Consider the following 26,209-nt stretch of genomic DNA (forward strand, 5'->3'; position numbering starts at 1 on the left):
TCCTTCCTCTCCTAACTTGAACCATCTTTTACACCATCTTTCACAATTCTTTGTCATGCATTTGTAGCTTTTAAATCCACACAACTCCCAAGAAAAATTTAAGTATATTTATTTCCTTAAATATAATTTACAACATCAGCGTCAATTAAAGTTACATGCTTTTTACTTATTAAATTAATAAATCTTATTCTTCCTCCTCCGTCGAGATCAGAAGAATCGACCCCCACCTCCTCGTGCACCAAAATCATTTAAAATATATTAATTTAATGAATTATAATTTATAACATTAGTGTGAGTTAAACTCTGTTTATGTTCTAAATGAATAAATCTTATTCTTCCTCCTCCGCCTTTCTGTCCAGCGAGGAGGAATCGACCCCCACCTCTTCGTAATCCTTCTCGAGTGACGCCATGTCCTCCCGTGCGTCCTGGAACTCCCCTTCCTCCAGCCCCTCTCCCACGTACCAGTGGACAAAGGCCCGCTTGGCGTACATCTTGTCGAATTTGAGGTTGAGGCGAGTCCAAGCCAAGGAAATGGCGGTGGTGTTGCTCAGCATACAGAGGGCACGCTGCACCTTTGCCAGATCGCCCCCTGGCACCACCGTCGGGGGCTGGTAGTTGATGCCAACCTGTGGGGGCAAGAGAATACGTTAGATTTCAGTTGCAGAAAAAGAAGGTTGAAAATCACATCTGTTGGCAGGCATTACATTTTCAGAAAGATAAATTTAGGAACGAGCTTGTGACTTAAACTGTACAAAAATCTGGCCCTGGTCATTCACTGGGCCCTTCCCCAGTTTTAAAGCTTCAGTTTCTGAATGCAGGTCACTGTCATGAGGCTGCATTGAAGAGCTCATTCAATTCTTTACTTCATCTTTTCCATCTTAATTGTTAGGAAGCCTTTTCCTTGTTTCAAGGTTGGATCTCTCCTGGGACATTCAGGACTGCATTCAAGGATTGAAGCTGAGAATTCCACCTCAAGCCTCAGAGGGAGCTCCTCTTTGGGCCAGGAATGGGGAGGGACTGTTCCTGAATGGATGGACATCTTTTGACCCGGTCTGAACAGCCGTATTGTTCACGTGGGAGATCAGGTTGTCACAGTGCATGTTTCCTCAGGGCCCCATGGATTGGACACAGAAGCCACACTTACCTTGAACCCAGTCGGGCACCAATCAACAAACTGGATCGAGCGCTTGGTCTTGATGGTGGCGATGGCTGCGTTGACATCCTTCGGCACCACGTCCCCTCGGTACAGCATGCAGCACGCCATGTACTTGCCCTGGCGGGGGTCACATTTTAGCATCTGGTTGGCTGGCTCAAAGCATGCGTTGGTCAGCTCCGCCGTGGATAGTTGCTCGTGGTAAGCCTTCTCGGCTGAAATAATGGGCGCGTAGGTCACCAGTGGGAAGTGGATGCGGGGATAGGGGACCAGGTTGGTTTGGAACTCAGTCAGATCCACATTCAGGGCACCGTCGAACCGTAGTGACGCTGTGATGGACGACACTAACTGTGCCATGAGACGGTTGAGGTTGGTGTAGGTGGGACGCTCGATGTCAAGGTTACGCCGACACACGTCGTAAATGGCCTCGTTGTCCAGCATGAAGGCACAGTCAGAGTGCTCGAGGGTGCAGTGGGTGACCAGCACGGAATTGTAGGGCTCGACCACCGCGGTGGAAATCTGCGGCGCTGGGTAAATGGCAAACTCCAGTTTGGATTTCTTGCCGTAGTCGACGGAGAGTCTCTCCATCAGGAGCGAAGCAAAGCCCGAGCCGGTCCCACCCCCGAAACTGTGGAAGATGAGGAAACCCTGTAGTCCTGTGCACTGGTCAGCCTGTGAGCAAAGAAAGTACAAAACATGAAAAGGGAGGCAGAAATAGAATCAATCAAAGGAAGTGAACAAGTGGACAGGTGCAAAGGTACAGAATGTCCCTGGTGGGACAGGGCACTGGGAGATGGTGTGATGGGGCTGTGGGAGCCTGGAGCGAGGGGGTAATGAGAGTTGGGCGGAGGCAGTGGGGAACTAGGGGTGCAAGCACTGCTGACACAGAGTGTAATTGAGATTGGAGTAGCACAGGAAATTTCCAGCCAATTTTCATGGATGTTATTGGTCATGAGAATATTGGAGTGACCATCAATAAGTGATACTGGAGTAAATGTATGTGTTCTTGGGTCATATGGGCAGATAGAAAGCTTTATTTTTTCAAATAGGATGCTGCCTGGAAGAGTGGTGGATGCAGAAACCCTCACCATGTTAAAAACGTGCCTGCATTGGCACTTAAAGTGCCGTAACCTGCAGGGTTAAGGTCCTAGAGCTGGTAATTGGGATTAGACTGGATAACCTCTTGTTGGCTGGTGCAGATACGATGGTAAGTACTGCAGGGAATCCAAGGTGATCTCCTGGACTAGTTTCGATCGCCTCGATGGGACGGAGAGGAATTTTCCCCGATTTATTTTCCCCAATTGGCCTGGGTTTTTATCTGGTTTTGCGTCCCCAGGAGATCACATGGTTGCGGTTGGGGTGGAGTATACAATGTTTCGGTGTAAGGGGTGTCGCAGTTGTGTGAGGCGGACTGGTTGGGCTGGGTGTTCTTTACCATTCCGCCATTGTTCATAGGTTTATATGTAACCTTCAGGGCTTCTGACCGAGGGCCGTGCGGCTCTTTGTCGGCCGGCACGCACACGATGGACCAAAATGGCCTCCTACTGCGCTGTAAATTTGTATGTTTCTAAATAGTGCAGGACAGTGGGTGATGGTGAGACGGTGCACTGGGTGCCTCTTGGATTGGCACTTGGAGCCGGTACACAACTTACCAACTTCCGGATACGATCCAAGACCAGATCCACAATCTCCTTGCCGATGGAACAGTGGCCCCTTGCGTAGTTATTGGCCGCATCCTCCTTGCCGGTGATGAGCTGCTCGGGGTGAAAGAGCTGTCGGTAAGTGCCGGTGCGAACCTCGTCTGGGGGGCAGAGAACCGAGACTTAAGGACAGGAATACAGGACATTGCAGTAACTTTGATACATCCAGGCCACGGTGCAATGCGATTAGAGAGAGCACTGACTGACCAACCCACCAACAATCACTCCCCTTACCTATCACAGTGGGCTCCAGATCTATAAACACGGCTCGGGGAATGTGCTTGCCCGCCCCCGTCTCACTGAAGAAGGTGTTGAAGGAATCATCGCCACCTCCGATGGTCTTGTCACTGGGCATCTGCCCGTCCGGCTGGATCCCATGCTCCAGGCAATACAGCTCCCAGCAAGCGTTACCGGTCTGCACACCCGCCTGGCCAATGTGGATTGAAAGACATTCACGCTAAAGAGGGAAGATCACATGATTACTCACACAGGTAGGAAGGTAATGCTTTATACAGTCAGTGGGATTGGAAGGAGAGGGGTGTGTGGGCAGCATCGCATTGTGTTACAGTAACCTGTGAATCCCACCTGCTCTTTCACTCCTGTGGGTTGCCCCGATCTCCATTGATCCCTACCCTGCACCCTGCAGATCCCCATTCCCATGTGATGCCCAATCACTGAGAATGACGCCTCTCTCTGTACATTCCCACTCCCTGTGGACTCTCCTCTGCCTACGTAGCCCCCCCTCTCCCTGTTGTGCATTCCTCTTCCAGTGGATTCCTAATCTTCCTATAGAGAGCCCCGCTCTCTCCCTGATGCGCTCTTTCTCTCCACGTCAATTGCCCATCTCCCTGTGGACCCCAAGATCCCCAGCATCGAAGCACTGACCACACTCAACCAGCTCCGTTGGGCGGGCCACATTGTCCGCATGTCCGACACGAGACTCCCAAAGCAAGCGCTCTACTCGGAACCCCTACATGGCAAGCGAGCCTCAGGTGGGCAGAGGAAGTGTTTCAAGGATACCCTCAGAGCCTCCTTGATAAAGTGCAACATCCCCACCGACACCTGGGAGTCCCTGGCCAAAGAGCACCCTAAATGGAGGAAGAGCATCCGGGAGGGCGCTGAGCACCTCAAGTCTCGTTGCCGAGAGCATGCAGAAACCAAACCAGACTCCCCATGCACCCTTTCCCTCAACCACTATCTGTCCCACCTGTTAGAGACTGTAATTCCCGTATTGGACTGTACAGTCACCTGAGAACTCACTTTTGGAGTGGAAGCAAGTCTTCCTTGATTTCGAGGGACTGCCTATGATGGACCCCTGTCTGTTCTAGGCTCCCGCTCTCCCTTACAATACTTATTTCCCTGTGGAACCCTTCCCTTCCATATGGATCCTTTCTTGTTCCCTGTGGATGGCTCAATCCAGATGGATACCTTTCCTCAGCCGCGGGTTAACCGCGCTGTGAATTGCCACTCTGCCTCGCTGGGACATTGTCAGCCTGTGCAACTCCCCGCGCCCACTCACCATGATCTCCGTCTATTCTCACAGCTGCTGAGAATGTGGTGGTTGTGGCCGCTCCCGCTATTTATACCTCGCTCGATAGTACATTCCAGTCAGCCGAATCGGGCTGTGATTGGTCTGTGAAAACAAAAAGCTTTTATTGGGGCAACAATAAGACAGAATGTTCAAAGCGGAACAAAGGCTTCACAGCAATCTATTATTGGAGGGTCACCTTGGCAACGGGACACCATGGACTATCGGAGAACATCTATCAATCAAAGCCCCATCAATTTCAACCCCATCAACCACATCCCGAGAAATCAGACTTCCAGCAGTTACACCCACATCAATCACACCATCCATCAGACACCCGCCCAAACACTGCCATCAACAAGACCCATGGATCAGACGCACATCAATCACACCTACATCAATCAGACACCCGTCAATCAACTCCCCACAAACAGTCGGCCATCAACGCAACTCCGATAGATGAGACACCCAGCATTCGGAGCCCCACCAATAAAACTCCCAATCATTCCGACCCCGTCAATCGCACAATCAGCCTGTCAGATATAGAAACAAAATGCTGGTCAGGTCAGGCAGCATCTGTGGAGAGAGAAACAGAACTGGAAAAAGTTACAGATAGAACAGATTTTTAACAAATGCACGGTCAGGGAACGGGGGAGGGGTGGAAGGAACAAAAGGGAAGCTCTGTGATAGGGTGGAAGGCAGGAGTGATTCAATTCAATGAGAAAAGGTGTGATTGGACAAAGCAAAAGGAGATGTAATGGAACAAGTAAAGCCACAAAAGGGTCGAGGAGAGTTGTAAATGGCTGTAGCAGAATCATCAATTGCTTCCGTCTGAAACATCATCATCATCATAGGCAGTCCCTCAGAATCGAGGAAAACTTGCTTCCACTCTTGAAGTGAGTTCCTTGTTGGCTGAACAGTCCAATGCGAGAGCCACTGACCCTGTCACAGGTGGGACAGACATTTCTCGAGGGAAGGGGTTTGCCGCACACTCCTTCTGCTTGACCTCTTCACGCTCTCGGCGTTGAGATTCGATGAGCTCAACGCCCTCCCAGATGCACTTTCTCCACCTAGGGCGGTCTTTGGCCAGGAACTCTCAGGTGTCAGTGCTGATGTTGCACTTTATCAGGGAGGCTTTGAGGGTATCCTTGTAACATTTCCGCTGCCCACCTTTGGCTCGTTTGCCGCGAAGGAGCTCCACATAGAGCATTTGCTTAGGGAGTCTCGTGTCTGGCATGCGAACTGTTACACTCATAATAAATGGTGACACTGAGTACTGTGTGTAATGAGGAAATGTGACCATAGCTCCTTTATTATGGTTCCAGAGTGCAAGTACCTTGTGGGTGGCCTGCTTTTTACTGTGCTCCCAAGAGATACTGGGATCACTTGGGACTCCAACAGGTATGCCCTCTGGTGGTCAGGTGTGATGCAGGTTACAAGGGGTTAAATACATAAGATCACTCCCACCGTGAAGTCAACAGTACACTTATTTACAAGGTGAGACGATCTGGGGCTTTGCGCTCCCTTGTCGATCGTCTCTGTACAAATGCTGGAGTGGGTGGGTTGGTCACTTCTTCACTGGGCTGTTGGGCAGCCGGCCTTGCCGGGTTACTGGGGATGATGAGTTCGGTTTCGTGGTCAACTATGATGTCAGTTGCCACTTGTGTGTGTATTGGAGGGTCAAAGTTGGTGGTGTCTTCTTCAGGTTGTTCGTAGCTGTTGGTGAACCGCAATTTGATTTGGTCCAAGTGTTTTCTGTGCGTTTGTCCATTGGTCAGATTGACCTGAAATACTCTACTCCCCTCTTCGGCTGTGACCGTGCTAGCGAGCCATTTGGGACCAGGTCCATAATTGAGCACAAACACAGGACCATTGATCTCAATATCTTGCGACAAATTTGCGCGGTCATGGTACACACTTTGTTGATGCCGCTTGTCCTCCACGTGATCATGTAGATCAGGGTGGACCAGAGAGAGCTTTGTTTTAAGCACCCTTTTCATGAGCAGCAAGCTGGGGGAATCCCGGTGAGTGAGTGGGGTCTAGTGCGGTAGCTGAGCAGTACTCAGGACAACCAGGTCTGCAGGGAGCCTTCCGACACGCGTTTCAAGCTGTGCTTGATGGTCTGGACTGCCCGTTCTGCCTGGCTGTTGGATGCGGGCTTGAATGGGGCAGATATGACATGTTTGATCCCGTTGCGGGTCATGAATTCTTTGAATTCAGCACTGGTGAAGTACAGCCCATTGTCGCTGACTAGGACATCAGGCAAGCTGTGCATGGCAAACATAACTTGTAGGCTTTCAATGGTGGCCGTGGATGTGCTTAGACATTATTGCACTTTCAATCCACTTTGAGTAAGCGTCCACGACAACCAAAAACATTTTGCCTAGGAATGGGCCCGCATAATCTACATGGATCCTCGGCCACGGTTTGGATGGCCAGGACCACAAACTTAGCGGTATCTCTCTGGGTGCATTGCTCAACTGAGAGCAAGTGTTGCACTGGCGCACACATGACTCTAAACCTGAGGCGATGCCGGGCCACCACACGTGGGAACTGGCTGTGGCTTTCATCATTACGATGCCTGGGTGGGTGTTGTGCAGTTCGCAAATAAATGTGTCTCTGTCTTTCTTGGGCAAGACCACGCGATTGCCCCACAAAAGACAGTCCGCTGCAGGGACAGCTCATTTTTGCATCTGTGGAACGGTTTAATCGCTTCCTGCATGTCCACTAGGACACCAGACCAGCTTCCATGGAGGACACAGTTTTTTACCATGGACAGTAAAGGATCCTGGCTGGTCCAGGTCCTGATCTGGCGGGCTGTAACGGGGGATGTTTCATTCTCGAATGCCTCTATGACCATGAACAAGTCCGCTGGCTGTGCCGTTTCCACCCCGGTGGTGGGCAATGGTAGTCGACTGAGAGCATCTGCACAGTTCTCTGTGCCCGGTCTGTGGCGGATTACATAGTTGTATGCCGACAACGTGAGCGCCTATCTTTGGATGCGGGCAGAGGCATTGGTATTAATCCCTTTGCTTTCCGAGAATTGTGATATGAGCGGCTTGTGGTCGATTTCAAGCTCAAACTTGAGGCCAAATAAGTACTGGTGCAATTTTGTTACCCTGTAAATGAACGCCAGGGCCTCTTTTTCAATCATGCTGTAGGCCCTTTCGGCCTTGGACAAACTCCTCGATGCATACGCAACTGGTTGCAAAATTCCCGATTCATTAGCCTGTTGCAACACACACCCGACCCCGTATGATGACGCATTGCAAGCTAACTCTAAATGTTTACATGGGTTATACAGAACAAGCAGTTTGTTAGAACACAATAAGGTCCTGGCTTTCTTAAAGGCAGCCGCTTGTGAATTCCCCCATACCCAGTCGTCTCCCTTACGCAGTAGCGCATTTAGGGGTTCCAGCAAGGTGCTTAACCCAGGTAGGAAGTTACCGAAGTAGTTAAGGAGTTCGAGGAACGACCGCAGCTCCGTCATGTTCTGTGGTCACAGCGCGTTCTTGATGGTCTCTGTCATGATGTCGGTGGGTCTGATGTCGTCTGCTGCGATTCTCCTTCCTAAGAATTCGACGTCCTGTGCCAGGAAAACACACTTCGAGCGTTTCAACCTGAACCCCACGCGATCCAACCGACGAAGAACCTCCTCCAGGTTCTTCAAGTGCTCCATGGTGTCCCGACCTGTAACCAATATGCCGTACTGGAAGACCACTGTGCAAGGAAACGACTTTAGCAGGCTCTCCATATTCCGCTGCCGACTGAATCCCGAATGGGCATCGGTTGTAGATGAACAGATCTTAGTGCGTGTTGATGCAGGTGAGGCCTTTCGAAGACTCCTCCAGCTCCTGCGTCATGTAGGCTGAGGTCAGGTCCAGCTTAGTGAATGTCTTCCCTCTAGCCAGGGTCGCGAATAGGTCGTCTGCCTTGGGGAGTGGGTACTGGTCCTGCAGCGAAAAATGCTTAATCGTTACTTTATAGTCCCCGCAAATTCTAACCATACCATCCTCCTTGACTACCGGAACTATCGGATTGGCTCAGTCGTTGAATTCCACCGGTGCGATGATGCCTTCACGTTGCAGCCTGTCCAGCTCGATTTCCACTTTTTCACGCATCATGTACGGTACTGCCCGAGCCTTGTGGTGAATGGGTCGCGTACCGGGAACCAAATGGATCTGCACTTTCGCCCCCGAGAAGCTTCCAATGCCTGGCTCGAATAACGAAGGGAACTTGCTTAGAACCTGGGTACATGCGGTGTCGTCGATGGACGAAAGCGCTCGGATGTCGTCCCAGTTCCAGCGGATTTTCCCCAGCCAACTTCTGTCAAACAACGCGGGGCCATCCCCTGGCAGAATCCACAGCGGGAGTTCGTGTACTACTCCATCATTGGAGACTTTGACTTCAGCACTGCCAATTACAGGGATTAGTTGCTTGGTGTAAGTCCTTAGTTTGGTGTGAATGGGGCTGAGCTTGGGCCTGTGTGTCTTCTTCCCCCACAGCCTGGTCGAAGGCAATTTTACTCATTATGGACTGACTTGCCCAGCTCCATAGATACTGGAATGTCATTCAGATCAACTTTCAACATTATTGGTGGACATTTTGTCGTGAACATGTGTACCCCGTACACCTCTGCCTCATCCGTATGTGTTTCCAATTCAGTCTGATCCACTGTGGATCGATCTTCCTCTGCAACGTGGTGGTTTGCAGGGTTTGCAGCTCGCCTGCACATTCGTTGGAGGTGTCCCATTGTTCTACAGCCATTGCATGCATAGTGCTTAAAGTGGCATTGATGGGGCCGATAATCACCTCCGCAGCACCAACAGGGTGTTAACTGCCTCGCATTAACCGATGATGGCGCACTCTGGGTCAATTGAGGTCTGGCCACAGCAGCTGGCGTTCTGCCCTGTACATTTCTGCTCAAAACCAACGTTACTTTATTCACAGTACTGGCCAAAACTTCTTTGTTCTGCGAAATCTGCTTGGTGTTGCTGCTGGTGGACATAAATGCCTGGGCTATCGTTATGGTTTTACTCAGATTCAGAGTTTCGACAGTCAACAGTTTGCGAAGGATTGTCTCATGTTCGATGCCCAGAATAAAGAAAACCTCTGAGCATTTGTTCTACGAATTCTCAAACTCACAATGTCCTGCGAGGCGCCTTAGTTCGGCGACATAACTCGCCACTTCCTGGCACTCCGATCGTTGACACGTGGAGAACCGATGTCTCGCCATCAAAACACTTTCCTTAGGATTTAGATGCTCCCACACCAGCGTACACAATTCTTCATAGGATTTCTCTATTGGTTTTGCTGGGGCCCGGAGATTTTTCATGAGGTCATAGGTTGTTGCCCCACAAACAGTTAGGAGGATCGGCCTTCGTTTGGTGCCGTTCTCGTCCCCTTCTAGCTCGTTGGCCACAAAGTATTGGTCGAGTCTCCCCACGATGGCCTCCCAATCGCTCCCTTGTGAGAACTTCTCCAGGATGCCGACTGTTCTTTGCATTTTCACGCGGTTGTTCGTTACCTTGTCGCCAATTGTTACACTCATAATAAATAGTGAGACTGAGTACTGTGTGTAGTGAGCAAGTGTGACCTTAGCTCCTTTATTAAGCTTCCAGAGTCCAGGTACCTCGTGGGTGGCCTTCTTATATACGATGCTCCCAAGGGATGCTGGGATCCCTTGGGACTCGAAGAGGTGGGCCCTCTGGTGGTGGTGATGCAAGTTATAAAGGGTTAAATACATAACATACACCACATCAACCACATTGCCCTCATCAACCCTCTCTGTTACCTCATAAATCAAGGTAGTTAAACATGATTTGCCTTTAACAAATCCATGCTGGCTTTCCTTCATTAATGCACACTTGATTATCATTTCTAAAAGTTTCCCCACGACCGAGGTTAAGCAGATTGGCCTGTAGTTGCTGGCTTTATCCTTACACACGTTTTTGAAGAAGGTTGTAACATTTGCAATTCTCCAGTCCTCTGGTACCACCCTGTATCTAAGGAGGATTGGAAGATTATGGTCAGTACCTCTGCAATTTCCTTAACTTCCCACAGCATCCTAATTTCATCCCATCTGGTCCTGGTGACTTATCAACATTAAGTACAGACAGCCTTTCTAGTAACTTCTCTTTATCAAGTTTTATCTCAAGTGTTATCTCCACTACCTCCTCTTTCACTGTGACTTTGCATCTGTCTTCACCAAGGAAGAAAATTCTGCCAAAGTACTTATTTAGTACCTGAACCATGCCCTCGATCTCCAGGCATAGCTCTCCTTTTTGGTCCCTAATCAGCCCCACCCTCCTCTTGCTACCTGTTTACAAGGTATATGCCTATAGAGACTTTTGAATTCCATTTTCTGTTAGCTGCCAATCTAGTCTTATGTTCTTTCGTTGCCCCTCTTATCATTTTTTTTACTGCCCCTCTGAACTTTCTATATTCAGCCTTATTCTCACTTGCATTCGCGACCTGACATCTGGTATACGTGCTTTTATCCTGCTTCATCTTACTGTCTATCTCTTTCGTCATCCAGGGAGCTCTGGCTTTAGTTTCCCTACCTTTCCCCCTCGTGGCAATGGACCTCGACTGTACCCGAAGCATCTATTTAAAGGCAGCCCATCATCGATTACACTTTTACACGCCGATCTTTGATTCCAATTTACTCACGCCAAATCCATTCTCAACCCACTGAAATTTGCCTTCCTCCAATTAGGTATTTTTACTCGAGATTGCCTCCTGTCATTTTCCATAGCTAATCTAAACCTTCTGATGCTACAATCACTGTTCCCTAAATGTTCCCTGACTGACACTTGAACCATCTCATTCCCCAGAACCAGATCCAGCAATGCCTCCTTCCTCATTGGGCCAGAAATATACTGATCAAAAAAGTTCTCCGGAACACACATCATAAATTCTTCCCCCTCTCTGCCATTGACACTATTACTGTCCCAGTCTATGTGAAGATAATTGCCACTACTCTATAGTTTTTGCACCCTGCAAATTTGCTCCTCTATATCTTTTCCACTAGTTGGTGGCCTGCAGAATACACCTTGTAGTGTAATGGCACATCTATTGTTTCTGAACTCCAACCAAATAGATTCTGGGGGAGAAATTCAATATCGCCCCGTAGGGACGGTAACTTTCGAAAGCCAGGAAACTAAGTGCTAGGCACTAATGTTTCACCGCTCTCAAGAAATTATCTTTAGCGCTAAAGGAAAGAAGTGGAGAGCTAAATCAAGCTCTCCATTTCCTTCTTGGAGCACGAGAGGACACGGGCGGGGCAGAAACCTCAGCAGTGCTGCACACTGGGCTGTGTAGCACTGCCACCTACAAAGGGCCTTCCATCCCTTAAAGGGAAGGGCCCTCGCTGCAGGCTCCACAATTTAAAACAGACCTACCTGGAACACCAAGGGAGTGGGGAACCTGGGCGATCAGCCCGGCCCTCAAGCAGGAGTGCCGGGCTGAACGATAGCGGGCAGGAACTGGCGAAGTAAACAGCATTAACACAGGTAAGTTGTTTTTTTACTTACCTCTCGGCCACCTTGCCCGTTCCACGCCTCCTGTAACTGCCGGTGTTTTCGCCCGGCGCTGCTCCAGGGGGCGAACGTGAATTTCTAGTCCGGGGCGCAGGAGATTGGGGCACAACGGTGTAGTGCCGCTGCTAAACTCCCACTCAATCTGGTAAGAGTCGATGTCATTGCCGCGCCCGGTCGCAAAGGTATTTGTACCCGTTTGTGCCCCGTGGGGGTGCTAATGGGAGTTGCAAATGCACCAAATTTCTAGCCCTTAGTCCTTGACCTCTCTAGGACATCCTCTCTCTCCAGCACTGTAACATTCTCCTTAACCAATACTTCTACCTCTTTCCTTCTCTATCGCTCTTGTCCTCCTTATATCCAGGAATATTTAAAACCCAATCCTGCCCTATTTTGAACCAGGTCTTCATTATTGCTACGACATCATATTCCCATGTGGCCATTTGCACGTGCAGCTCACTAACCTCATTAACTACGCTTCGTGTATTTACACACATGCACTGTAAACCTATCTTACACCTTCTTGTATTCTCTCTTTGGCTGATCCCACCTAATACCTTAATATTTCTTGCTCTAGTGCTATTTGTCTCTCCCATTCCTTTGTGCACACTGGTTCACGTTTCTAATGCTACATCATGGTGCCCATTGCTCTCCTAAATTAGCTGTAACCCTCCCCAACAACACAAGCAAAACCCCTCCTCCGTCCAGCCTATACAGGTCCCACCTTCACCACAACCGCTCCCAATGTCCCACGAATCTGCAGCCGTCACTCCTGCAACATCTCTCCAGCCACGCATTCATCTGCTCTATCCTTCTATTTCTAAAATCAATAGCTTGTGGCACCGGGAGTAGAAACATAGAAATTTACAGCGCAGAAGGAGGCTATTTCGGCCCATCGTGTCCTGCCGGCGGACAAAGATCCACAAGGCCCTTGGTCAGCAGCCCTAAAGGTTACTATTGTGTTCCTAACACAGATGAGGCTGCACACAGGATGGTTAAAGTAACAGTGACCTCGGTCTTTATTAAGACACTCCAGAGTGAGGAACAGGCCTTTGGGCCTGGCTTATATACAGTGCTCCCAAGGGATGCTGGGATCCCTTGGGACTTCAGGGGATGAGCTCCCTGGTGGCGGAACATGGGAGTGCATGCTTTACAGATACACAACATCACTCTCCCCCGCAAAGTCAAAGTGAAAACTATTTACAAGGTGAGGCGGTCGGGAGCCTTTCTTTCCCTGGTGGACCGCCTCGGTACAAATGTCTGTTCTGGTGTGTTGGCTGTGCCCTCGCTGGGCTGATATGTTGTTGGCCCTGCAGGGCTGCTGGGTGAGCCTGGCCTTGCTGGGCTGTTGGGCGTGATGGGTTCGATTTCCTGGTCCAGGATGGTGTCGCTGATCCTTTGGGTGTGTGTTGTGGGCTCGAAAAAGGTGGTGTCTGCTGTGGGTTGCACAGGGCAGTCTGTGAACCGCAGCCTCGTTTGGTCCAGGGGCTTTCTGTAAATTTGTCCATTGTCTAGTTTGACTACAAACACCCTACTCCCTTCTTTAGCTATCACTGTGCTTGCGATCCACTTGGGACCATGTCCATAGTTTAGCACATACGCAGGGTCATTCAGATCAATTTCCCGTGAAACAGTGGCGCGACCATCGTTAACACTTTGTTGCTGCCGCCTGCTCTCTACCTGATCATGCAGGTTGGGGTGAACCAGCGAGAGTCTGGTTTTAAGTGTCCTTTTCATGAGTGGCTCAGCTGGGGGCACCCCTGTGAGCGAGTGGGGTCTCGTGCGGTAGCTGAGCAGTACTCGGGACAGGCGGGTTTGGAGTGAGCCTTCTGTGACTCGTTTAAGGCTCTGTTTGATTGTTTGTACTGCCCGCTCTGCCTGCCCATTGGAGGCTGGTTTAAACGGGGCCGAGGTGACATGTTTGATCCCATTGCGGGTCATGAATTCTTTAAATTCGGCACTGGTGAAACATAGCCCGTTGTCACTGATCAGTATGTCAGGCAGGCCATGGGCGGCAAACATGGCCCTCAGGCTTTCAATGGTGGTGGTGGCGGTGCTTCCCAACATTATTTCACATTCAATCCATTTTGAAAAAGCATTCACCACCACCAGGAACATTTTACCGAGAAACGGGCCCGCATAGTCGTCATGGATCCTCGGTACCATGGTCTGGAGGGCCAGGACCACAAACTTAGTGGTGCCTCTCTGGGCACGTTGCTCAACTGAGCACACGCAGCATGGCCGTACACAGGACTCTAAGTCAGAGTCGATACCGGGCCACAACACACGTGGGATCTGGCTATCGCTTTCATCATTACTATACCCGGGTGTGTACTGTGGAGATCCGAGATGAAAGTCTGCCTGCCCTTTTTGGGTAGCACTACGCGGTTACCCCACAACAGGCAGTCTGCCTGAATGGACAGCTCGTCCTTTCGCCGCTGGAACGGCTTGATTAGCTCTTGCATTTCAACGGGGATGCTGGCCCAGCTCCCATGCAGTACATAGGTTTTTACTAGAGACAGCAGAGGATCTTGGCTGGTCCAAGTCCTAATCTGGTAGGCCATGACAGGTGATTTATCATTTTCAAATGCTTCCATGACCATCAACATGTCTGCGGGCTGCGCCACCATCAACAAGTTTGCAGGCTGCGCCATTTCCACCTCCGTGGTGGGCAATGGTAGCTGACTGAGAGCATCCGCACAGTTCTCGGTGCCTGGCCTGTGGCGGATGGTATAGTTATACGCTGATAGCGCGAGTGCCCACCTTTGTATGTGGGCTGAGGCATTAGTATTTATCCCCTTGTTTTCAGCGAACAGGGATATGAGGGGCTTGTGATCGGTCTCCAGCTCAAATTTGAGGCCAAACAGGTACTGATGCATTTTCTTTACCCCAAACACACACGCTAACTTCTCAATCATGCTGTAGGATCTCTCGGCCTTAGACAAGCTCCTGGAGGCATAGACGACAGGTTGCAACTTCCCCGCAACGTTAGCTTGTTGTTATACACACCCGACTCCGTACGACGACGTATCACATGCTAGCACAAGTCTTTTACACGGGTTATACAATACAAGCAGCTTGTTGGAGCATAAAATGTTTCTGGCTTTCTCAAAAGCAATTACTTGTTTTTTTTCCCCATACCCAGTTCTCACCTTTGCGCAATAACACATGTAGGGGCTCTAAAAGGGTGCTTAACCGGTAGGAAGTTACCAAAGTAGTTGAGGAGTCCCAGGAACGACCATAGCTCCGTGGCGTTCTGTGGCCTGGGCACATTCCTGATAGCCTCTGTCTTGACGTCTGTGGGCCGAATGCCGTCCGCCATGATCTTTCTCTCCAAAAACTCCATTTCTGTTGCCATGAAGACGCATTTCGTCCTCTTCAGCCGCAGCCCTACGTGATCCAGTCGCTGGAGGACCTCCTCCATGTTTTGTAGGTGCTCGACAGTGTCCCGACCCATACCAATATGTCGTCCTGAAAAACCACCGTGCGTGGTACCGACTTGAGTAGGCTCGCCATGTTTCTCTGGAAGATCGCTGCAGCCGACCGAATTCCAACGGGCATCTGTTGTAGATGAACAGTCCCTTGTGCGTGTTGATGCAGGTGAGGCCCTTCGTAGACTCCTCCAGCTCCTGCGTCATGTAGGCCGAAGTCAGGTCGAGCTTGGTGAACGTCTTGCCTCCTGCCAGCGTCGCAAATAGGTCGTCTGCCTTAGCGGGTATTGGTCCTGTAGTGAGAAACGATTAATAGTTACTTTATAATCGCCACAAATCCTGACCGTGTCATCACTTTTGAGTACTGGAACAATCGGGCTGGCCCACTCGCTGAATTCCACTGGGGAGATGATGCCCTTGCGCTACAGCCTGTCCAGCTCGATTTCCACTCTCTCCCTCATCATGTGAGGTACTGCTCGCGCCTTGTGGTGAATGGGTTGTGCCTCTGGGACTAAGTGGATCCGCACCTTCGCCCCGGAAAAGTTTCCAATGCCTGGCTCAAAAAGGGAAGGAAATTTGTTAAGAACCTGGGTCATCGACATGTGATAGCGCTTGGATGTCATCCCAGTTCCAGCGGATTTTGCCCAGCCAGCTCCTTCCAAGCAGTGTGGGACCAGAGTGGCAGTTTGTGCACCGTGCCCTTGTAGGTGACCTTGACCATGGCGCTGCCCAGGACAGGGATGAGCTCTTTGGTGTACGTTCTCAGTTTCAGGGGCTCAGTGCCTTGTTTCACCACATTCTTTCAAACATCTTTTTTACTCATGATGGATTGGCTAGCGCAATTGTCCAGTTCCATGGCTATGGGTAAGCCATTCAATTTTACATTTAGCATTATAGGTGGACATTTCGTTGAAAATGTGTGCACCCCGTGTACTTCAGCATCTGCCTCCTCTCTCTGAGGCTTGAAATTGCTTTCATCCACCATGGACCAATCTGCCTCTGCCACGTGGTGGTTAGCAGGTTTTGCAGAGCGCTCGTTGGAGGTGCCTCATTGTTCCCCAGCTCTTGCAAACATACCCTTTGAAGCGGCATGAATAGGCTGAATGGAAGCCTTCACAACACCAACAAGGTGTGAATTGCCTTGCATTCATCCTTTGTTGCGGACTCTCAGTCATCTGGATCACCTGAGGCCTGCTGGCAGTTGCATACTCGTGGTTTCTGCCCTGTACATTTCTGCTCGCAAACACAATTCCAGTTATTTTATGAACATTGCTAGCACTTGTGTGCTGAGAGATTTGTTTGGTGTTATCACTGGTGGACATAAACGCCTGTGTTATCGCAATGGCCTTACTGAGGGTCGGTGTCTCTACAGTCAAGAGTTTTCGTAGGATTGTCTCGTGGCCAATGCCCAGTACAAAAAAGTCTCAGCATCTGCTCCAGGTAGCCATCAAACTCACATTGTCCTGCAAGTTGCCTTAGCTCAGCGACATAGCTCCTGACCTTCAGATCGCTGGCACGTGTAGAACTGATACCTCACCATCAGCACACTCTCCCTCAGGTTAAGATGCTCCCGATCCAGTGTACACAGCTCCTCATTTGACTTATCTGAGGGTTTCAGCGGAGCCAGAAGATTCTTCATGAGGCTGTAGGTCGGTGCCCCGCAGACCGTGAGGAGGACCGCTCTCCTTTTTAAAACGCTTCCTTCTCCATCCAGCTCGTTGGCTACAAAGTATTGGTCTAGCAGTTCGACATAGGCTTCCCAGTCCTCACCCTCCGAAAACTCCTCCAGGATGCCCACAGTTTGCTGCATCTTTGCGTTGGATTCGTATACTCGTCGCCAGTTATTGTGTTCCTAACACAGATGAGGCTGCACACAGGGAGGTTAAAGTAACAGTGACCTCAGTCTTTATTAAGACACTCCAGAGTGAGGAACAGGCCTTAGGGGCCAGCTTATATACAGTGCTCCTAAGGGATGCTGGGATCCCTTGGGACTTCAGGGGATGCGCTCCCTGGTGGCGGAATATGGGAGTGCATGCTTTACAGATACACAACACAAGGTGTATTCTGCAGGCCACCAACTAGTGTGAAAGATATAGAGGAGCAAATTTGCAGGGAAATTACAGAGAGGTGCAAGGACTCTCGGCTCAACTCCCACCCTGACCTCTCCATCCTCGGACTCCTGCACTGTTCCAATGAAGCTCAACATGTGTTGAGGAACAGCACATCTTTCTATAAGGCACTTTACAGACTCTGCACTCAATATCCAGTTCAACAATTTCAGACCATAACTTCTGCTCCTATTGTTTCAGATGTGGTCAAACAGGGCTGCATCATCGCTCCATCCCTCTTCTCAATCTTCCTCAATGCCATGCTCCACCTCACTGTCAACAAGCCCCCCGCTGAAGTGGAACTAAACTACAGAACCAGTGGGAAGCTGCTTAACCTACGCCGCCTCCAGGCCAAGTCCAAGATCACCCCAACCTCTGTCGTTGAGCTACAGTACACGGACGAAGCCTGCGTCTGCGCACATTCTGAGGCTGTCCAATCACACCTTTTGTCATTGAATCACTCCTGCCTTCCACCCTATCACAGAGCTTCCCTTTTGTTCTTCCCGCCCCTCCCTGACCGTGCATTTGTTAAAAATCTGTTCTATCTGTAACTTCTTCCAGTTCTGTTTCTCTCTCCACAGATGCTGCCTGACCTGACCAGCATTTTGTTTCTATATCTGACAGGCTGATTGTGCAATTGACAGGGTCGGAATGATTGGGAGTTTTATTGGTGGGGCTCCGAATGCTGGGTGTGTCATCTATCGGAGTTGCGTTGATGGCCGACTGTTTGTGGGGAGTGTGATTGACTGGTGTCTGATTGATGTAGGTGTGATTGATGTGCGTCTGATCCATGGGTCTTGTTGATGGCAGTGTTTGGGTGGGTGTCTGATGGATGGTGTGATTGATGTGGGTGTAACTGTTGGAAGTCTGATTTCTCAGGATGTGGTTGATGGGGCTTTGATTGATAGATGTTCTCCGATAGTCCATGGTATCCCGTTGCCAAGGTGACCCTCCAATAATCGATTGCTGCGAAGCCTTTGTTCCGCTTTCACACAATGAACATTCTGTCTTATTGTTGTCCCAATAAAAGCTTTTTGTTTTCACAGACCAATCACAGCCCGATTCGGCTGACTGGAATGTACTATCGAGCGAGGTATAAATAGCGGGAGCGGCCACAACCACCACATTCTCAGCAGCTGTGAGAATAGACGGAGATCATGGTGAGTGGGCGCGGGGAGTTGCACAGGCTGACAATGTCCCAGCGAGGCAGAGTGGCAATTCACAGCGCGGTTAACCCACGGGCCGAGAAAAGGTATTCGTTCGGATTGAACGATCCACAGGGAACAGGAAAGGATCCATATGGGAGGGAAGGGTTCCACAGGGAAATAAGTATTGTAAGTGAGAGCGGGAGTCTAGAACATACGAGGGTCCATCATAGGCAGTCCCTCGAAATCGAGGAAGACTTGCTTCCACTCCAAAAGTGAGTTCTCAGGTGACTGTACAGTCCAATACGGGAATTACAGTCCCTGTCACAGGTGGGACAGACAGTGGTTGAGGGAAGGGGAGGGTGGGACTGGTTTGCCGCACGCACCTTCCGCTGTCTGCGTTTGGTTTCTGCATGCTCTCGGTGACGAGACACGTGGTGCTCAGCGCCCTCCCGGATGCTCTTCCTCCACTTAGGGTGGTCTTTGGTCAGGGACTCCCAGGTGTCGGTGGGGATGTTGCACTTTATCAAGGAGGCTTTGAAGGTGTCCTTGAAACACTTCCTCTGCCCACCTGGGGCTCACTTGCCGTATAGGGGTTCTGAGTAGAGCGCTTGCTTTGGGAGTCTCGTGTCGGACATGAGGACAATGTGGCCCGCCCAACGGAGCTGGTCGAGTGTGGTCAGTGCTTCGATGCTGGGGATCTTGGGGTCCACAGGGAGATGGGCAATTGACATGGAGAGAAAGAGCGCATCAGGGAGAGAGCGGGGCTCTCTATAGGAAGATTATGAATCCACTGGAAGAGGAATGCACAACAGGGAGAGGGGGGGCTACGTAGGCAGAGGGGAGTCCACAGGGAGTGGGAATGTACAGAGAGAGGCGTCATTCTCAGTGATTGGGCATCACATGGGAATGGGGATCTGCAGGGTGCAGGGTAGGGATCCATGGAGATCGGGGCAACCCACAGGAGTGAAAGAGCAGGTGGGATTCACAGGTTACTGTAACATAATGCGATACTGCCCACACACCCCTCTCCTTCCAATCCCACTGACTGTATAAAGCATTACCTTCCTACCTGTGTGAGTAATCATGTGATCTTCCCTCTTTAGCGTGAGTGTCTTTCAATCCACATTGGCCAGGCGGGTGTGCAGACCGGTAACGCTTGCTGGGAGCTGTATTGCCTGGAGCATGGGATCCAGCCGGATGGGCAGATGCCCAGTGACAAGACCATCGGAGGTGGCGATGATTCCTTCAACACCTTCTTCAGTGAGACGGGGGCAGGCAAGCACATTCCCCGAGCCGTGTTTATAGATCTGGAGCCCACTGTGATAGGTAAGGGGAGTGATTGTTGGTGGGTTGGTCAGTCAGTGCTCTCTCTAATCGCACTGCACCGTGGCCTGGATGTATCAAAGTTACTGCAATGTCCTGTATTCCTGTCCTTAAGTCTCGGTTCTCTGCCCCCAGATGAGGTTCGCACCGGCACTTACCGACAGCTCTTTCACCCCGAGCAGCTCATCACCGGCAAGGAGGATGCGGCCAATAACTACGCAAGGGGCCACTGTTCCATCGGCAAGGAGATTGTGGATCTGGTCTTGGATCGTATCCGGAAGTTGGTAAGTTGTGTACCGGCTCCAAGTGCCAATCCCAGAGGCACCCAGTGCACCGTCTCACCATCACCCACTGTCCTGCACTATTTAGAAACATAGAAATTTACAGCGCAGTAGGAGGTCATTTTGGCCCATCGTGTGCGTGCCGGCCGACAAAGAGCCGCACGGCCCTCGGTCAGCGGTCCTGAAGGTTACATATAAACCTATGAACAATGGCGGAAAGGTAAAGAGCACCCAGCCCAACCAGTCCGCCTCATACAACTGCGACACCCCTTACACCGAAACATTCTACACTCCACCCCAACTGCAGCCATGTGATCTCCTGGGAGACGCAAAAACCAGATAAAAACCCAGGCCAATTGGGGAAAAAAAATCTGGGAAAATTCCTCTCTGACCCATCGAGGCGATCGAAACTAGTCCAGGAGATCACCTTGGCCGCATTCGATTCACTGCAGTACTTACCTTCTGCAAAAAGACATAGACAGGCTAAGTGACTGGGCAAAAATATGTCAGATGGAGTTTACTGTTGGAAAATGTGAGGTAATGCAATTTGGCAGAAAAAAATCAAAAAGCACATTCTTATTTAATTGGAGAAAGATTGCAAAGTGCTGTGGGTACTTGTACATGAAACACAAAAGGTGAGTCTGCAGGTACAGCAAGTAATCAGGAAGGCCAATGGAATCTTGGCCTTTATTGCAAAAGATATGGAGTATAAACATAGAAACGTAGAAAATAGGTGCAGGAGTAGGCCATTCGGCCCTTCTAGCCTGCACCACCATTCAATAAGATCATGGCTGATTATTCCCTCAGTACCTCTTGCCTGCTTTCTCTCCATATCCCTTGATCTTGTAAGGGCCATATCTAACTCCCTCTTGAATATATCCAACGAACTGGCATCAACAACTCTCTGTGGTAGAGAATTCCACAGGTTATCAAGTCTCTGCGTGAAGAAGTTTCTCCTCATCTCGGTCCTAAATGGCTTACCCCTTATCCTTAGTCTGTGACCCCTGGTTCCGGACTTCCCCAACATCAGGAACATTCTTCCTGCATTTAACCTGTCCAGTCCCGTCAGTATTTTATATGTTTCTATGAGATCCCCTCTCATTCTTCTAAACTCCAGTGAATACAGGCCCAGTCGATCCAGTCTTTCTTCATATGTCAGTCCTGCCATCCCAGGAATCGGTCTGGTGAACCTTCGCTGCACTCCCTCAATAGCAAGAATGTCCTTCCTCAGATTAGGAGACTAAAACTGAGCACAATGTTCCAGGTGAGGCCTCACCAAGGCCCTGTATAACTGCAGTAAGACCTCCATGCTCCTATACTCAAATCCATTAGCTTTGAAGGCCAACATGCCATTTGCCTTCTTCACCGCCTGCTGTACCTACATGCCAACTTTCAACGACTGATGCACCATGACACACAGGTCTCGTTGCACCTCCCCTTTTCGTAATCTGCCGTCATTCAGATAATATTCTACCTTTGCGTTTTTGCCACCAAAGTGGATAACCTCACATTTATCCACATTATACTGCATCTGCCATGCATTTACCCACTCACCTAACCTGTCCAAGTCACCCTGCAGCCTCTTAGCATCCTCCTCGCAGCTCACACTGCCACCCAGCTTCGTGTCATCTGCAAACTTGGAGATATTACACTCAATTCCTTCATCTAAATCATTAATGTATATTGTAAAGAGCTGGGGTCCCAGCACTGAACCTTGCGGCACTCCACTAGTCACTGCCTGCCATTCTGAAAAGGACCCGTTTATCCCGACTGTCTGCTTCCTGTCTGCCAACCAGTTCTCTATCCACGTCAATACATTACCCCCAATACCATGTGCTTTGATTTTACACACCAATTTCTTGTGTGGGACCTTGTCAAAAACCTTTTGAAAGTCCAAATAGATCACATCCACTGGTTCTCCCCTGTCCACTCCACTAGTTACATCCTCAAAAAATTCTAGAAGATTAAAAGTAGGGAAGTCTTGCTACGGCTATACAGGGTATTGGTGAGGCCACACCTGGAGTACTGCGTGTAGTTTTGGTTTCCATATTTACGAAAGGATATACTTGCTTTGGAGGCAGTTCAGAGAAGGTTCACTCGGTTGATTCTGGAGATGAGGGGGTTGACTTATGAGGAAAGGTTGAGGAGTTTGGGTCTCTACTCATTGGAATTCAGAAGAATGAGAGGTGATCTTATCAAAATGTATAAGATTATGAGGGGGGCTTGACAAGGTGGATGCAGAGAGGATGTTTCCACCGATGGGGGAGACTAGAACTAGGGGGCGTGAACTTAGAATAAGGGGCCGCCCATTTAAAACTGAGATGAGGAGAAATTTCTTCTCTCAGAGGGTTGTAAATCTGTGGAATTCGCTGCCTCAGAGAGCTGTGGAAGCTGGGACATTGAATAAATTTAAGACAAAAATAGATAGTTTCTTAAATGATAAGGGGATAAGGGGTTATGAGGAGTGGGCAGGGAAGTGGAGCTGAGTCCATGATCAGATCAGCCATGATCTTATTGAATGGCGGAGCAGGCTCGAAGGACCGTTTGGCCTACTTCTGCTCCTATTTCTTATGTTCTTATGCATCTGCGCCAGCCAACAAGAGGTTATCCAGTCTAATCCCAATTACCAGCTCTAGGTCCGTAACCCTGCAGGTTATGGCCATTTAAGTGTCCATCCAAGCACCTTTTTAACATGGTGGGGGTTTCCAGGCAGCATCTTATTTGAAAAAATAAAGCCTTCCATCTGCCCAAGAACACATACATTTACTCCAGTATCACTTACTGATGGTCACTCCAATATTCTCATCACCAATAACATCCATGAAAATTGGCTGGAAATTTCCTGTGCTACCCCAATCTCAATTACACTCTGTCACCAGTGCTTGTCACCCCTAGTTCCCCACTGCCTCCCCCCAACTCTCATTACCCCCTTGCTCCAGGCTCCCACTGCCCTGTCCCACCAGGGACATTCTGTACCTTTGCTCCTGTCCAGTTGCTCACTGTCCTTTGTGGATGGATTCCATTTTTCGCTTCCATTTAATATGTTGTACTTTCTTTGCCCACAGGCTGACCTGTGCACAGGACTACAGGGTTTCCTCATCTTCCACAGTTTCGGGGGTGGGACCGGCTCGGGCTTTGCTTCGCTCCTGATGGAGAGACTCTCCGTCGACTACGGCAAGAAATCCAAACTGGAGTTTTCCGATTACCCTGCGCCGCAGATTTCCACCGCGGTGGTCGAGCCCTACAATTCCGTGCTGGTCACCCACTGCACCCTCGAGCACTCTGACTGCGCCTTCATGGTGGACAATGAGGTCATTTACGACGTGTGTCGGCGTAACCTTGACATCGAGCGCCCAACATACACCAACCTCAACCGTCTCATGGCACAGTTAGTGTCGTCCATCACAGCGTCACTACGGTTCGACGGTGCCCTGAATGTGGATCTGACTGAGTTCCAAACCAACCTGGTCCCCTATCCCCGCATCCACTTCCCACTGGTGACCTACGCGCCCATTATTTCGGCCGAGAAGGCTTACCACGAGCAACTATCCACGGCGGAGCTGACCAACGCATGCTTTGAGCCAGCCAACCAGATGCTAAAATGCGACCCCCGCCAGGGCAAGTACATGGCGTGCTGCATGCTGTACCGAGGGGACGTGGTGCCGAAGGATGTCAACGCAGCCATCGCCACCATCAAGACCAAGCGCTCGATCCAGTTTGTTGATTGGTGCCCGACTGGGTTCAAGGTAAGTGTGGCTTCTGTGTCCAATCCATGGGGCCCTGAGGAAACATGCACTGTGACAACCTGATCTCCCACGTGAACAATACGGCTGTTCAGACCGGGTCAAAAGATGTCCATCCATTCAGTAACAGTCCCTCCCCATTCCTGGCCCAAAGAGGAGCTCCCGCTGAGGCTTGAGGTGGAATTCTCAGCTTCAATCCTTGAATGCAGTCCTGAATGTCCCAGGAAAGGTCCTGCCTTGAAACAAGGAAAAGGCTTCCTAACAATTAAGGTGGAAAAGATGAAGTAAAAAATTGAATGAGCTCTTCAATGCAGCCTCATGACAGTGACCTGCATTCAGAAACTGAAGCTTTAAAACTGGGGAAGGGTCCAGTGAATGACCAGGGCCAGATTTTTGTACAGTTTAAGTCACAAGCTCGTTCCTAAATTTATCTTTCTGAAAATGTAAAGCCTGCCAACAGATGTGATTTTCAACCTTCTTTTTGTGCAACTGAAATCTAACGTATTCTCTTGCCCCCACAGGTTGGCATCAACTACCAGCCCCCGACGGTGGTGCCAGGGGGCGATCTGGCAAAGGTGCAGCGTGCCCTCTGTATGCTGAGCAACACCACCGCCATTTCCTTGGCTTGGACCCGCCTCAACCTCAAATTCGACAAGATGTACGCCAAGCGGGCCTTTGTCCACTGGTACGTGGGAGAGGGGCTGGAGGAAGGGGAGTTCCAGGACGCACGGGAGGACATGGCGTCACTCGAGAAGGATTACGAAGAGGTGGGGGTCGATTCCTCCTCGCTGGACAGAAAGGCGGAGGAGGAAGAATAAGATTTATTCATTTAGAACGTAAACAGAGTTTAACTCACACTAATGTTATAAATTATAATTCATTAAATTAATATATTTTAAATGATTTTGGTGCACGAGGAGGTGGGGGTCGATTCTTCTGATCGCAACAAAAAGGCGGAGGAGGAAGAATAGATTTATTAGTTTAGTAAGTAAAAAACATGTAACTTTAATTGACGCTGTAAATTATATTTAAGGAAATAAAAATATTTACATTTTTCTTGGAGTTGTGTGGATTTAAAAGCGCCAAATGCATGACAAAGAATTGTGAAAGATGGTGTAAAAGATGGTTCAAGTTAGGAGAGGAAGGATGGAACTTGGACAAGGGTTATTCCAACTCCACAGGGCTGCATTACTGGGGTCACACAGCACTTCAGTCATTAAAACCCTGCCCTCTGATAGATGGGGCTCTGATAGAGAGGGCTCTGATAGAGGGGGCTCTGATAGAGGGGGCTCTGATAGAGGGGGGCTCTGATAGATGGGGACTCTGATAGATGGGGACTCTGATAGATGGGGACTCTGATAGAGGGGGGCTCTGATAGAGGGGGGCTCTGATAGAGGGGGGCTCTGATAGAGGGGGCTCTGATAGATGGGGCTCTGATAGATGGGGCTCTGATAGAGAGGGCTCTGATAGATGGGGCTCTGATAGAGAGAGCTCTGATAGAGGGGGCTCTGATAGAGGGGGCTCTGATAGAGAGGGCTCTGATAGATGGGGCTCTGATAGAGAGAGCTCTGATAGAGGGGGCTCTGATAGAGGGGGCTCTGATAGAGAGGGCTCTGATAGATGGGGCTCTGATCGAGGGGGCTCTGATCGAGGGGGCTCTGATAGATGGGGGCTCTGATAGATGGGGGCTCTGATAGATGGGGCTCTGATAGAGGGGGCTCTGATAGATGGGGGCTCTGATAGAGGGGGCTCTGATAGATGGGGCTCTGATAGAGGGGGCTCTGATAGATGGGGCTCTGATAGATGGGGCTCTGATAGAGGGGGCTCTGATAGATGGGGGCTCTGATAGAGGGAGACTACAACAGGGACGGAGGCAGGGAGCCGGAGGCATCCCCTTCCTATGAAAAAGTGGGAGCTTCAACACCCGAGTATGACCTAGAGGATGAAACTAAGCTTCCTGCAGCCCTGTTGTGAACGTCTGGCACGGGACAGGGAGCTGACTGTACAGTAACAGTGAAATACATACAGTTTACCCCTTTGGAGAAACACGGGATCCTCAAGGATCTACCTTCTGTGAAGGAAACATAGAAACATAGAAAATAGGTGCAGGAGTAGGCCATTCGGCCCTTCGAGACTGCATCGCCATTCTATGAGTTCATGGCTGAACATGCAACTTCAGTACCCCATTCCTGCTTTCTCACCATACCCCTTGATCCCCCGAGTAGTAAGGACTTCATCTAACTCCTTTTTGAATAT

General features: G+C 49.9%; 2 protein-coding genes across 2 annotated transcripts; one reads left to right on the forward strand and one right to left on the reverse strand.

Annotated features, from left to right (window-relative positions):
* Window positions 1-283: 283 nt before the first annotated feature.
* LOC139240466 (tubulin alpha-1B chain-like) lies at window positions 284-4,444 on the reverse strand. The gene is made up of 5 exons (XM_070869002.1): window positions 4,373-4,444; window positions 3,088-3,310; window positions 2,806-2,954; window positions 1,145-1,825; window positions 284-626 (listed from the first exon to the last, which is right to left on the reverse strand). The coding sequence occupies exons 1-5, from the start codon at window positions 4,373-4,375 to the stop codon at window positions 330-332; spliced, it is 1,353 nt and encodes a 450-aa protein (XP_070725103.1). The 5' UTR covers window positions 4,376-4,444; the 3' UTR covers window positions 284-329.
* Window positions 4,445-17,650: 13,206 nt separating this feature from the next.
* LOC139240620 (tubulin alpha-3 chain-like) lies at window positions 17,651-24,771 on the forward strand. The gene is made up of 5 exons (XM_070869174.1): window positions 17,651-17,674; window positions 19,710-19,932; window positions 20,065-20,213; window positions 23,276-23,956; window positions 24,475-24,771. The coding sequence occupies exons 1-5, from the start codon at window positions 17,660-17,662 to the stop codon at window positions 24,769-24,771; spliced, it is 1,365 nt and encodes a 454-aa protein (XP_070725275.1). The 5' UTR covers window positions 17,651-17,659.
* Window positions 24,772-26,209: the final 1,438 nt, after the last annotated feature.

The sequence above is a fragment of the Pristiophorus japonicus genome, chromosome 32 (assembly GCF_044704955.1).
Source record: "Pristiophorus japonicus isolate sPriJap1 chromosome 32, sPriJap1.hap1, whole genome shotgun sequence".
Taxonomy (NCBI): domain Eukaryota; kingdom Metazoa; phylum Chordata; class Chondrichthyes; family Pristiophoridae; genus Pristiophorus; species Pristiophorus japonicus.